Below are 14,228 nucleotides of genomic sequence, written 5' to 3'. Positions count from 1 at the left end.
ATACCAATACCGGCAATGAGTCATGAACCAAAGACTACAATTAGTCCAATTCTATGTACCTAACGTCCATTTTTACAAGAAGATGAAATATGAGGGTAGTTTTATTTGAAATACATTTATAATGGAAGACTTTAATACAAGTTTTTCCTAATGAGCAGATCTAATGAAAAAGAAAAAAAAAAAAGGTAGTGAACATCATAACAGAATACAACATAGATATCATGGTGAATACAATTAATCAAATAATATACAAATAATACAAATAACCATGAATGAGCCACGGGACATGAAATATGCATCTTGAAGACGAGCAGAAGAAAGAGGAGGTTAAAGTCTGACAAGGCAAGAGAAGACAGTTGGGAAAGAAGCCTGGAAGAAAGACCATGCTGACTAGGAAAGGTTACAGCCATGGAACAATGGGTGACCACTAGAATGCATAACTGCTACACGACACTCCCTTCTCCCAGCACAGCATCCTGGAACAAATATCTAATGTTGAGTTGCTTCCTCATTTTGAACACACGGTTCACTTAAACACCTCAGGGAAAGAGGGAAGTTGGACAAAACTCGGGTAAAAGCCAGAGTTTCTTGGCCCCACTCCCGTTTTCCGCTGCCAAACTACCAAATCAGATTTGCCTTTACAGCCTATTGTCACTTAGAGAATCATCTTGGCCCCCTCAACCTCTCTCCAATTGTTTTCTGATGCCTTAAATTATCTGGAAAGTCTTTGATTTGAGACAGAGACTCTCATTCCATAATTAGAGAAAACAGGCCAAGAAATGCAGACAAGGTAGCAACAAAAACTCATCTGCAATTGATTTCACTCAGTCAACCAACAAGCATACAAGACCAACAGATTCTTTTCTGCTTTGATACATAAAACTGTTAGAGAGCAGAGGGACAGCAGGCTCCTGAAAGAGGAAGCGTTTCAGGGAGGAAAAAGATGCAGGAAGGAATAGTTGAGAAGAAATTTTAAACTCTCTAAAGAAACTTTATTTATTTATTTATTTATTTATTTATTTATTTATTTATTTATTTATTTATTTTTCCCCCCAACGTTTATTTATTTTTGGGACAGAGAGAGACAGAGCATGAACGGGGGAGGGGCAGAGAGAGAGGGAGACACGGAATCGGAAACAGGCTCCAGGCTCTGAGCCATCAGCCCAGAGCCCGACGCGGGGCTCGAACCCACGGACCGCGAGATCGTGACCTGGCTGAAGTCGGACGCTTAACCGACTGCGCCACCCAGGCGCCCCTCTAAAGAAACTTTAGAGATCCATGGGCTTTAAGCTCATGATGTCTAAGAGTGGTATCATATTAAGATCTTTCCACAGTTTTCTAGAATATTATCACTAAATTTCTATTTATCCTTGAATAGCTCAAAGCAAACAATCCTACATCAGCTTCAGATGAAATTGTTATTAAAGGAATTCAGCTTTGTTTTCATTGTGATAGTTCACTGGTTTGAGGAAATATTATAAAGAAAAAAATTAATCTTAAGAATCTAGTTTACAGGGCAGCTGGGTGGCTCAGTTGGTTAAGCGTCTGACCTCGGCTCAGGTCATGATCACACAGTTCGTGGGTTCGAGCCCCACGTCGGGCTCTGCGCTAACAGCTCGGAGCCTGGAGCCTGCTTCGGATTCTGTCTCCCTCTCTCTCTGCCTCTTCCCCACTTGTGTGCTCGCTCTCCCTCTCAATCTCTTTTTCAAACATAATAAACATTTTTTTAAAAGAATCTAGTTTACAATCATAATCTTACCTGACCTATGAGGTAATTTTAGAACAAAGGGCTTCATATCTACCACAAAGTGATCAAATTCTGCATCCAGCTTCTCCCACTTTTCTTCTTCACTTCCCATTTCCATAATTCAGTCTGTAAGAGATTTAAAATTAAAATATTAAGATCTGTCTGCTGAGGACCACACAACTCTGATGAAAGAGAGCAAGGAAAACACATTAGTGTCAAATATCCCCAAACTGATCGATACATTTGTTGTCATCCCAGTCAAAATCCCAGCAATAGTCCTTGTAGATATGCACAAGCTGAGTCTAAAAATGCATATGGAAAGGTAAAGGAACTAGAAGAGTAAAAGCAATTCAGAAAAAAAAGAACAAAGTTGGGGAACTCACACGACCTGATCTTAGGATGTCCTATAAAGCTAAGGAGTCAAGACAATGCGGTGTTAGTGAAAGAAGACACACAGACCAATGGAACTAATCGGAGGTCAGAAATTGACCAACGCAAGTATGGACAGCTGGCATTTGACAAAGGGGCAGATCACGGAGAAATGACAGGTTTTACCACAAATATGCTATAACAATTTGGGCACCCATATGCAAAATAAAGAAAAAAAACCTCAACCTAAACCTCACACTGTAGACAAAAGTGAACTCAAAATAAATCACACACCTAAGTGTAAAATGTAAAACTATAACACTCTTAGAAGAAAACATAGGAGAAAATCTTGATGACTTTGGGTTAGGCAAGGATTTCTTCTCAGGACACCAAAAGAACTACCCATAAAGTAAAAATTATTATATTGGACTTCACCAAAACAGAAAAAAAACTTTTCTTCTGCAAAGGACTCCATTAAGGGATTGAAAAGATAGGTCACAGACTGGGAGAAACTATTTGCAAATCATATATACATATATATATACACCCATATATATATGCGCCTATATATGTATATATGAGTCACAAAGGATTTATATCAAGAACATACAAAGAACTCTCAAAACCCAACCGTAAGACAACAACCCAATAAAAATAGCAAAAAGAAAGAAAAAGAAAAAAGTCACTTTACCAAAGAAATTATACAAATGACAACTAAACACATAAAAAGATGCTCAGCATCATTAATCATTAGGGAAATGCAAATTAAAGTCAAAACGAGCTCTCACTACACACTCTGTAGGACAGCTAAAATAAAAAATGCCAAATAAACAATACCAAATGCCAGTGAGCACACACAATGACAGGAACTCTCAGTAACTGCGGATAGGAGTGCGACACGGCACAGCCACCCGGGATCACGATTTCGTAGCTTCTTACGCCATTCAGCACACGCTTGCCACGTGACCCAGAAATCTCACTCTTGGGTGTTTCCTCAAGCGAAACAGTCTTTATTCACACAACCTTGTATAGCTGCTATCTCCTTGGGTAATCAAACCCCAGGAAACAAGCCCAATGTCCCTCCCCCGGGGAACAGGTAAACAAACTATGGTGTACCCACAAAACCAAGGAGTACTCAGCAACAGAAAGCAATGAACCACTGGCATCCGAACAGAGCACGGATAAACCGCAAATGTAGCCCGCTAAGTGAAAGAAACCATTCTCAAAGGGTGACACACTGCATGGACCCGTTTGTATGACGTTCTAGAAAAGGCAAACAGTGTGGGCACAGAGAACAGTGGTTCACAGGGCTCAGCAGCTGGGGGAGCACTGAACACAAGGCCGTGGCACAAGGAACACAGCTGGGGTGTCAGGACTCTTCCACATGTTGTCTGTATAGGTTAGAAGACGCTGTTCCAGGCATGTGTAGAAGCTCACCAAACCGTACACCAAAAAAGTGATTTTTAACTGTATATAAATTCAAAAATGTTAATTCCCCTCAAAAAAAAACCTTAAAGTATCAGTCCTCACATTTCTTCCTAATTAGCAAGAAAAATACTATATGTAAGAAAGTGAATCCCAAAACTCAGTAGGTTTTGACAAAACTCCTTAAAACTATCTACGCTCACCATGTTCCTTTCAATTAAAACATGTCTTGAGGCACCTAGGTGGCTCAGTCGGTTAAGCGTCTGACTTGGGCTCAGGTCATGATCTCATGGTTTGTGAGTTCGACCCCTGCATCAGGCTCTGTGCTGACAGCTCAGAGCCTGGAGCCTGCTTCGGATTCTGTGTCTCCCTCTCTCTGTGCCCCTCCCCCCGCTCATACTCTTTCTCTCTCTAAAAAATAAACAAACATTAAAAACAATTTTTTTAATGTCTTGAAAGGAATATGGACTCCCTCTACATTACACATAGTCCCCAGTTTGTCATTTACTCATTTACAAATTATATGTTGGAAAAAAGCTCTGTTCTGCCTCATTAGCTGTCTTCCTCCACAGCCGGCCTCGTCTCTGCTCAACCAGCTTCTAACACTTAACCACAGTACCTTCCATCTTACTACCTACCAACAGGCTCTTCCTAGAAAGTTCTCGCTGCCTGTCTCTGGGAGTGAACCACAGCTTTTGCTGGCCGCCATGACTTCCCTCCCGGTTGTCAGAGGTGAACCCATTCTCTCTCAGGCCCATGGTACCCACTCTCTGGGGCCTTCCACTCTCCCCTCAGCCTCGCCCCGGAAGGAAAACACTTACTGAGATCCGTACTGCCGCGTCCCAACCGCTGCCCCTCCAACCTCAATCCAGAAACTCTCCTCTTAGGAGGCCCTCAGCATCTGACTAGCCCTTGTCCTCCTCATTCCCGTCGCTCTGATCTTCCCAAATCCCTTCTATCAGATCACAGCTCTTACCCTCTTAAACGCTCTCCTCCTTCTGCTCCCTCAGCAAGACTGTGCTCCTTGACCACCTGCTTCAATCCCCAACTAAGGGTCTGGAGAAAACAGGCACCGCCTGTAGTCACACAGCTTCCTACCTTACCCGAATTGTCAGGTGTCTTTCACCATTTCCTGCTCCACAAAGCAGCTTTTAAGCTTTTACCAGACATTTTAAAGCCCCTCAAACTGCTCTTGACTCCTCTCACTCTGAAATAAAAAAAAATCTTACCTCGTTTCATGGAAAAAATAATAGTCAGGTGGTGACACCCCAAAAGGCTCTTCCTTCTGCCTCTCAGCTTCCCTCTAAGAGAACAGAATACCTCTTTTCCTCCTTTGCTTCTATATCCAAAGCATTAACTCTCCTCTCTACTGCCGACACTTCGATCACCTATCAGTTACCTCTTCCCGGGTTCAAGCTCTCTGCTCCCGGGGTCTCCATCCCCTCCCCCGTTCCCATTCTCTAACCCCCCCGAAGTCAATATATCAACAAATAGTCGGAAATGTCTCAAAACCTGCCTGTTATCTCTCTTCTCACTACCACTATTTCAGAGATATTGCAACCCACTATCTGGTTTCCCTGCTTCAGTCACTGGCCCCCCCCACCCACCCGCCACCTCCAAGTGCAGAGCTAAGCATATCACTCTATTTTAAAGTCTCTCCTAGAGTGCCTGGGTGGCTCAGTCGGTTAAACGGCCGACTTCATTCAGCTCAGGTCATGATCTCAAGGTTGGTGAGTTCTACCCTTGCATCAGGCTCCGCACCACCAGACCATCTCTCACCTCTCCCTACATACACACTGCCTAATACACCCACCCACCAAAGGCCACCTCCCTACCGATGACCTCCGTGCCATGCCTCCAACCCTCCAAGCCCTTACACGATTCCACGTCTTCCCCACAGGCTGTCCCCTCTGCCTGCGGTCAGGTAAACACAACTCAAATGGCACTTCTGAATAAAGCCTGCCCTGCTCAGCCTAGACGCCCATTGTGCCAGACTCGGCATGCCCTGCTCACATCTGGGAGCAGCATTCATCGTGCTATCATTTTTTGTACACATCTATATATTATTTACATGTCTTCCACCATCTGTGACATGTTCCTGGAAGGCAGGGCCCCTGACTTACACATCTTAGTAGGCACCTAGCACTTTATGTGGCATGTATTAGAAGCTAAAGAACTGACTGGTAAATAAATGCTAACAAAAGGGAATAATGTCCCACTTTAACGTGACCAATAATTTTTTAAAAGACTCTGTTCTGAGTACCAAACAGATCTGCTAGAATAGAAATATTATATGGCTGCGCGCCTGGGTGGCTCAGTAGGTTAAGCATCTGACTTCGTCTCAGGTCATGATCTCACGGTCCATGAGTCCGAGCCCCGCTTTGGGCTCTGGGCTGACCGCTCGGAGCCTGGAGCCTGCTTTGGATTCTGTGTCTCCCTCTCTCTCTGCCCCTCCCTCCATCGCTACCCCCGCCGCCTTGCACTCTGTCTCTCTCTCCAAAATAAATAAACATTAAAAAAAAATTTTTTTTTAAGAAATATTATATGGCCTTAATTCTATTTACCAAAATTGGCAATCCTACCTTCTGCATCACAGTAGAAGAAACATATTTTCAAATTTAAGACTTTGTTAAGAGAAGTTGTATTTAAATGCATTTTCTGATTGGTTAGTTGGCTTGGGGGTGTTTGGAATGGTTGTTTTGCATTCCTACAATAACTAACTGCATTCTAATATAATTACACCCGTTATGTACTTGGTAACAAAAGGCTAGATACCACTGCAGAGTATTAGATCATAAAGGTGAAAAGCAACTATTCAAATGGATGACCAGACAAACAGAAACTCACAAACCCAGAATTCTGAACACAGCTCCAGCCCAGGAGTATACTCCCAGGCTTTAACAATGCATCCTGCCCTGCCCTCGTACTCAAACATTTGCCTGACAACACCCACCAGTAAAGCTAAAGCAAAAGATTTTTAATAATCACTAATTGGCAAAAAATTCTTTGACACATGCAGGAGATTTAATGTTTAAGGTTAGAGAAAACTAAAACTCAACAGTTAAAAGTCTCACCCAAAGTCATGAAATAAAGCGCAATGCTAGGATTAAAATTCTGAAGTCCCTAGCTCTCAGATCCATTATATGGAACCTGTGGGCCATTTACATACACGTCAGCAATATCTCCAACTAATAAAGGCATATTTTGAAAAGTAGAAAGGCAATTGGAATTGTTATAAGGAGACACAATACTGGAGTACACATTTTTTTAACACAATAAAAGGTCAATATGATATTTACAAAAAGCTAAAAATCTGCATCTCCTTATCCCTTATTTATTCTCCAATAAAATTAAGAAATGCAAAAAGGGAGGGCGCCTGGGTGGCGCAGTCGGTTAAGCGTCCGACTTCAGCCAGGTCACGATCTTGCGGTCCGTGAGTTCAAGCCCCGCGTCGGGCTCTGGGCTGATGGCTCGGAGCCTGGAGCCTGTTTCCGATTCTGTGTCTCCCTCTCTCTCTGCCCCTCCCCCGTTCATGCTGTGTCTCTCTCTGTCCCAAAAATAAATAAACGTTGAAAAAAAAAAATTTAAAAAAAAAAATGCAAAAAGGAAAAACTGTTACCATTTCAAACCTTCAAGGAATTCTTCCTACACAAATGACATCTTTTTTTTCAAGTTCATTCATTTATTTTGAGAGAGAGAGCATGTGTGCAGGTGCACAAGGGGCAGAAAGAGAGGGACAGAGAATCTCAAGCAGGCTCTGCCCTGTCTCTGCAGAGCCTGATGCAGGGATTGATCTCACAAACCATCAAGACCTGAGCCGAAATCAGGAGTCAGATGCTTAACCAACTGAGCCACCCAAGCGCCCCACAAATTACATCTTATAAACAAGCTATATCTACTTAGTTCAATCTAATCAAAAAGTTTTACCACTATTTAAAGCTCTATCTTTGACTGAGGCTTTAAGTACTTCTCATGTGCCTACTAGTCACATAAATTACTTCAAAACCAAAAAAAAAAAAGTCAATTGGGTGACTCTTCTTAATAGTTATACTCTATATTTGATCATGTCTTTTATTTAACTCACTGCCATTGTCTTTTTTAAAACCTATTTATATGTGGATGCCTCTCAAATAAGCTAAAACCTTCTCAAGGTGCTTAGCTGCCATAGGAGTCAGCAAGGCAGAAAGAAGCAGGCCACAAATATTAAAAGGCCTTAAAGCCTTTTAAAAAAGGCTTTGAAGAAAAGCAGCCACACTGCCAAACAAAAAATACACCCCACATATATATATATATATATGCCCGTTGCCAAACACAATAAACACATTCCTGAAAGTTGCAAGAAAAAAAAACCATTTTGTTCAAAACATATTTTAAATGTATGGTGAGTCATTCCAGAAAACTTGAAATACGTCCCTCAGTAGCTCAGTCTTACAGGTGCATGGGATGTTTGGACAGTTAGGCGAGCACTGATAGAGCCTTCCCTGACGGTGCCAGGAGCATGCTGTGTGCTTTACAAACGTCTCCCGGTCATAGCCCTGGGAGACAGGCACTATTTCAATGCCACCTGCCAGAGCAGGAAGCTGAGGCTTAGCAGAGTTAAGTTACTGACCTAGAGTCAGTCCCACGGAAAGTGGCAGCTGGGCCTGAACACGGTGTGCCCTTCATCGTGCGCTCCACCCCACTGCAGCCTGACCCCTACGCGAAGGCTCCTGTCGTTTCATTTGCCTTTCTTATTTTTACCCCTCTTTAAACATAAAGGACAAATAATAATATAGCCACCCAGTGATCAGAATACAGGCTGTTCGTCTGTACTGATGTTGTTTTCTGTTCCACAATGGAACTCGGAAACCCTCGCTGGCCCCAGCACGCCGCGATGCTGGGCCAGGCCTTCCCGAGCTCACCGCTGTCGGGACTGTCCCCACAGAGGAGCCAGCACACGGGTTCTGCCCTCACTCTGGGGTCGCCCATCCTGTCCTGGGAGGAACTTCCCCTGCAAGAGTGGAGAGCGGGCACGGGGCGGGCGGCCTGCGAGCCCGCGAGGCAGCGGCCGCTTCCCTACCTTGTCCCGGACACAGATTTCTCCTCCCCAGCGGAGCGGTCCGATCTCTGGACCCAGGCTCGCGGACCAGCTCCATCCGCCCAGCAAACTTTACCCAGAACTTTCCCCGTCCGCGCCCGGGCTGGGTTTCACTCCACAAGCGGAACAGCAGCGGTCTGCGCCCAGAGCCCCCCAACCGGGCGCGCGCCCCACAGGCCTTGCGAACGGGCCCGGGGCCTGCGGGGCGACGCCCCTCCCCGGACCGGCGGGCACGGGCGGGGCGACCGCCACCCCGCGCAAAATTCCACTCGAGAACCCGGGTTGTAGGGGCAGGACGGGGAAACTCGGGAAATCAAGAACCTGGCGCCCCTACATGCAAGCTTTCCGGTCGGCCGCCGCGCCGCCACCCCCGCCGCCGCCACCGCGAAACGGTTTCAAATCCTTGCGGGCCGCCGCCGTCGCCACCGCCCAGCAGCCCGGGGGCGGGGACTTCCGCGCTCACATTCCCCGCCCCCTGCCCCACCCCTCCGGCCGCGGCCTGCGCGCGGTGCCGTTGCCATGGCGACGCTCCCGGCGAGGGCCGCCTCCGCCCGGCAAATCGGGGGCGGGACTTCCGCGCTGGTTTCCCCGCCCTCCCGGTCGCGTGGTAGGCCCTGGGCCGTTGCCATGGAGACGCTGCGGGTGGTCGCACTGCCTCCCAGGCCGCCTGGCAGCCTAAAGGCACGTAGGCGGGTCCCAGGCGGAGGTTCCTTGGGAAATCCTACCGCTGTCTGCACAAGGCTGCCCTCGGGCATCCCGCGAGGAGAGTAGCCCGTGAACATTTTAAGCGTCGTGGAGAAGAAACAAGTAGAGGGGAGAAAAAATGGAATTGCTGGAGGGTGTTCACAAAAGGGTGTGCCCATTTGGACAGACGTCGCTGAGTCTCAAGAAGTGAGAGTTTACTGTCTGGTATCTCACAACCCACAAGTGAATGAGGTCGGATTAAAGAGTGAAAATGAGCATTACCTTGTTCCCTTTTTTTTTTTTTCTTTTTCTTTTTCTTTTTCTTTTTTTTTTTTTTTTGCATTCAGAACTATCTGAGGTTTCAAGAAACTTGCTCCCAAATTCTGAAGATGCTAAAATAAAACAGAAGGTTTTGTGCTTATCAGTTCTGTGTAGAATGGCAAGATAGAGTGGAAAATGTAATTTTGCTCCTCCCAGGAAGCCTCAACCTCCTCAGGGCAGTCTCCGTGTGTGCATTGCTGTGTTATGGTGTTCTTTGGTCTTCTATCGCATTTCTGGAAAGGCTCTGAAGTATATTTATTTAAATACCAGGCAGAAACCAAATTTAAGTTGTAGAAACACTCACTTAAATGAAATTCAGTTTACCACTGTTTTTCATCTAATTTCACAACAGGACTCCTTCTGCAGTGTCTCTGCAACACTCAGTGTGATGCCAACTCTAACATAAGCACAGCTTGAAGCAACTTTTCGGTTTTCCATAAAGAAAATAGAAGATTCATTCACTTGTAACTAGGTACTTTCAAGCTTCCAGAGGGAAGTCCTGGTCTCTCCAAGGTGCTTTTTCAAACCCCTTCCACCAGAAATAAGTACCGACCATTCTTCATTGTTTCAGTGACTAATCATGAAGGCTAAGGGAAGGCAACGGTATGAAATGTTTTTAAAAATGAGTTTTCCAATGCATGTTTGGGCATGTTTATAGCTAAAGAATGATCAGTAATCCAGATCATTCACACTGCCAATCAGGGATGCAAAAGCCATGTACACAATTGATGGCAGGAATCTGACCACATGGTGAAGAAGTTTAAAATATATAACCGCGTTGCAGGAAGAACATGAAATGAATTTTTGACATTCGATGTCTAAATGAACATGAGCAAAAAACAAAAAAAAAAAAAAAAAAAAAGGAAGATGAAGAAAGGGATCAAGGGGAAAAATGTAACAAAGTCAAATTCATCTGAGGGGAAATTACTACAGAGGGGAAAAGATGTGACGGAAAGTAAAAAGTAATAAAAACTGATAGTAAACTTCTTATTTTCTCTAAGTGAAAGTAAGAAGATAAGAAAATCTCCCTTTATACTTTTAAGAACTAGCAGATTGTCACTTTTTTCATTTAAAAATAAAGTATGAGCACCTGGGTGGCTCAGTCAGTTAAGCGTCCTACTCTTGATTTTGGCTCAGGTCATGATCTCACGGTTCGTGGGTTCGAGCCCCACATCGGGCTCTGCACTGACAGTGAGGAGCCTGCTTGGGATTATCTCTCTCTTCCTCTCTCTCTGCCCCTTCCCCGCTTGTGCGCTCTCTCTCTCTCTTTCTCTCTCTCTCTCTCTCAAAATAAATAAATAAACTTAAAAAAAAAAGAATATACAGTTGACCCTTGAACAATATAGGTTAGTACGGCATGGGTCCACTTATACACCATTTTTTTTTTTTGTAAATACAGTAGTACAGTCCTGTAAATGCTTTTTTTCCCCTCTTCCTTATGATTATCTTTTCTCTAGCTTACTTTATTGTAGGAATACAGTATATGATACATGTAACATACAAAATTCGTGTTAATCGACTTTCTATTCTGCTCAACAGTTGGCTATTAGTAGTCAAATTTGGGGGGAGTCAAAAATTATACATGGATTTTCAACTGTGAAAGGTTTCATTCACCCTAATCCCCATGTTGTCCAAGAGTCACCTGTACATATATACCTATACAGATACAAACAAAAATATTGTTATGATAGGCATGGAGGTTTTTATTGTTATTGTTATTATGTCATAAATATGTAGGTGAGATACCAGCTTGAGACTGGGCTGTGTTCACCTTAGGATTCAAGCCTATATGTCCTGTTGAGTGACTTCTCATTACATGAGCACCAAGGAACCCCTAAGAGATGGTGAGCAGGTCTGGTTCAGTGGTAAGAAAGAACATTGAAGGAAAGCACCGTGCTGGCCATGCAATGGTTTCCAGCTCTCCTCCTCTTGTTGTAGTAGAGTGATTCCTAATCTTCAGAGGTAAGGAACTTCCTCCGAAACTCTTTAAAAGTTATAACCCTCCTCCCTTACTTCTCCACCATCAAACGCCTACATGCCCTAAAATGTGCATACAAATCAAAGGATTTCCAAATTTTCTGAAGTTCATCCATAGTGCCTAGGTTAGGAACTCCTGCTGTGTGGATTTTTTTTTTCAATGTTTTTATTTATTTTTGAGACAGAGAGATACAGAGCATGAGCAGGGGAGGGGCAGAGAGAGAGGGAGACACAGAATCCGAAGCAGACTCCAGGCTCCGAGCTGTCAGCACAGAGCCCGACGCGGGGCTCGAACTCATGGACTGTGAGATCATGACCTGAGCTGAAGTCGGATGCTTAACCGACTGAGCCACCCAGGCGCCCCTGTGTGGATTTTATTTTTTATTTTTTTAAATGTTTATTTATTTTTGAGAGACAGAGAGCACCCAAGAGGGGGAGGGCAGAGAGAGAGAGGGAGAGACACAGAATCCAAAGGAGGCTCCAGGCACAGAGCCCGACGTGGGGCTCAAACCCATGAACCAAGAGTTCATGACCTGAGCCGAAGTCTGACGCTTAACTGACTGAGCTACCCAGGTGCCGCCTGCTGTGTGGATTTTATACCCATTTAAACACTGAGAACAGAAGCCATCACCAGCATTTGTGAACATGATTCTGAAGGTACCACACTCCGTACAGACAACATTGCCCCTAGCAATGGGTTCTAGCAACCTCGGGACAGGCATCAGTAAAAAGTAGCAGCAACAAGGAGGCCTTCATCGAGCATCAGAGACCAGAAGTGAGAATAACAGCATCCTCACAGCTCTTCACACTTGGAAAAAAATAAATGACACACAGCATACAGTAGTTGAGTAAGATACAGAGCACACCCTGTATGCTGGGTGACCCTGAGGACCTCCGTTAATATTTGGGAAGAAATAGCTGGAATGAGAGTCAATTCAGGGACCTCAAGGGTAAAGCCAGATAAATACTCTTTTGTGACTGTTATAGTATAGCCCCAAGCTTATGTGGCCTGAAAAATACAGTTTTATGTAAACCTTTTATGGCCAAACACCTACACCAACCAATTAATAGGACTTCTGTGTCTGGTTATCTTATAAAACATAATGTTTTTTCAGCTCAAAATATGTTTATTGAATGCTACTAGGTGTCATTGAACATCTGGCATATATCCTCAGGGAATGTTTCCTTTTTTTTTTTTTTTTTTTTTTTTTGAGAGAGAGAGAGAGGGAGAGAGAGAGAATCCCAAGCAGGTTCCACACTGTCAGCGCAGGATAGAGGGCTCAAACTCACGAACCACAAGATCATGACCTGAGCCAAAATCAAGAGTGGGATGCTTAACTGAAAGCCACCCAGGCACCCCAGCTGTACCAGGAATGTTCTGACACTATTTTTTGCTTCAGCTTAAGTGTCACTTACTCAGAAGGGCTTTCATTGATTTTTTTTTATGTTTATTTATTTTCGAGAAAGAGAGAGAGCGTGAACAGGGGAGGTGCAGAGAGGCGGGGGGGACAAAGTATCTGAAGCAGGCTCTGTGCTGACAGCAGAGAGCCCGATGCAGGGCTCAAAGTCAAGAGCCATGACATCAGGACCTGAGCTGAAGTCGGACGCTCAACCTACTGAGCCACCCAGGCGCCCCAGACCTTCATTGATTCTTAAACCACCCTTACTCTCTTTTAGGGTCCCCTGTTCCTTTTCTTCACTGCATCTACCAAAATTTATGATCAAATATTAATGAATATCAACAATCTTTTTCAAATGCTGGTGGCTCCATAAGGACAGGAACCATATGTGTTGGGTTCACCATTGTAGACCCAGCAGCTTGCAGAGGACCTTCCACTTAGAGTCAATGAATCTTATTGACTCAAAGAATGAAGGCAGATTGGTCTTCTGTGCTTTTCTCTGCACCTGTGGCAGAATATAGCCACTCCTTAACTTCCTAGTTTCCAGAGCTCCCATTCGAGAGTCCCGGAAGTCTAACTTTTCTGAATCCAAGAATCTTCCCAGGAGAGCGCACCTGATTCCTCTGGTTGAATCAAACGAGCACACTTCATCAGATTGGGTATGGTCAGGAGATTGGGCATCCCACTGTATAAACATGACTTTATTAGCTCATCTTTGTGCTCGAGGACAGGGATTGGCATTTCTTTCTAAGAGAAGGGGACGGATGGGGTCCCACAAATGGTCCCAACTACAAAAAAGCTTCAGGAGTTGTGAGGACAAAAATGAGTTTCTGTCCTCTAGAAGTTTCAAATAGAATAGGGGGTAATAAGACAAACATCAAGTAACCACATTTGGAGTCAGATTTAAAAGGTATATAAACAATACGTTATGGGACTAGAAGGAAGATAAAGCAAACACTATAAAGTGAGAAAGTCAGGGTATGAAAATATATACTCAACCTTGTTTTACCTTTGGCTTTAAAAAGGCTTTGAAATTGAAACATTATTTCCATTGAAAATATTGTTTTAAAGAAAAATATTGTTTCCTATCAGCTACAAATGACTTAAATGAAATGAGTTTGTTTCAAAAACAAGTAACATTTTGTCTCAATTTTAAAAAATCGAATGGTAACATAGCTGATATTGTAGTGTAAACATGAGAGTAAAAACATGACTATAAAATATAAAT

The 14,228-nt window shown here is 43.9% G+C and overlaps 1 protein-coding gene across 13 annotated transcripts in view; it reads right to left on the bottom strand.

The window, feature by feature from the left end:
* The window catches only part of CEP112 (centrosomal protein 112), a 468,148-nt gene extending 459,067 nt beyond the window's left edge, over positions 1–9,081 (bottom strand). For 9 of the 13 annotated variants that reach the window (XR_006715132.1, XR_006715133.1, XM_045489498.1 and 6 more), the window contains exons 1-2: positions 8,953–9,081; positions 1,760–1,873 (exon numbers count right to left, since the gene is read on the bottom strand). Coding sequence is in view for 10 of the 13 variants with exons in the window: in XM_045489498.1 (XP_045345454.1) it covers positions 1,760–1,865 (106 nt within the window). In the remaining 3 variants the exon portion in view is untranslated. Of the gene's footprint in view, positions 1–1,759; positions 1,874–4,517; positions 4,598–8,600 lie in introns of all 13 variants that reach the window. The other 4 variants (XM_045489500.1, XR_006715134.1, XM_045489499.1 and 1 more) reach the window with 4 other exon arrangements.
* Positions 9,082–14,228: the final 5,147 nt, after the last annotated feature.

Source organism: Leopardus geoffroyi, chromosome E1 (assembly GCF_018350155.1).
Source record: "Leopardus geoffroyi isolate Oge1 chromosome E1, O.geoffroyi_Oge1_pat1.0, whole genome shotgun sequence".
NCBI lineage: Eukaryota > Metazoa > Chordata > Mammalia > Carnivora > Felidae > Leopardus > Leopardus geoffroyi.
The sequence above is the reverse complement of the archived record's forward strand: the minus strand, read 5'-3'. Positions and strand labels throughout refer to the sequence as shown.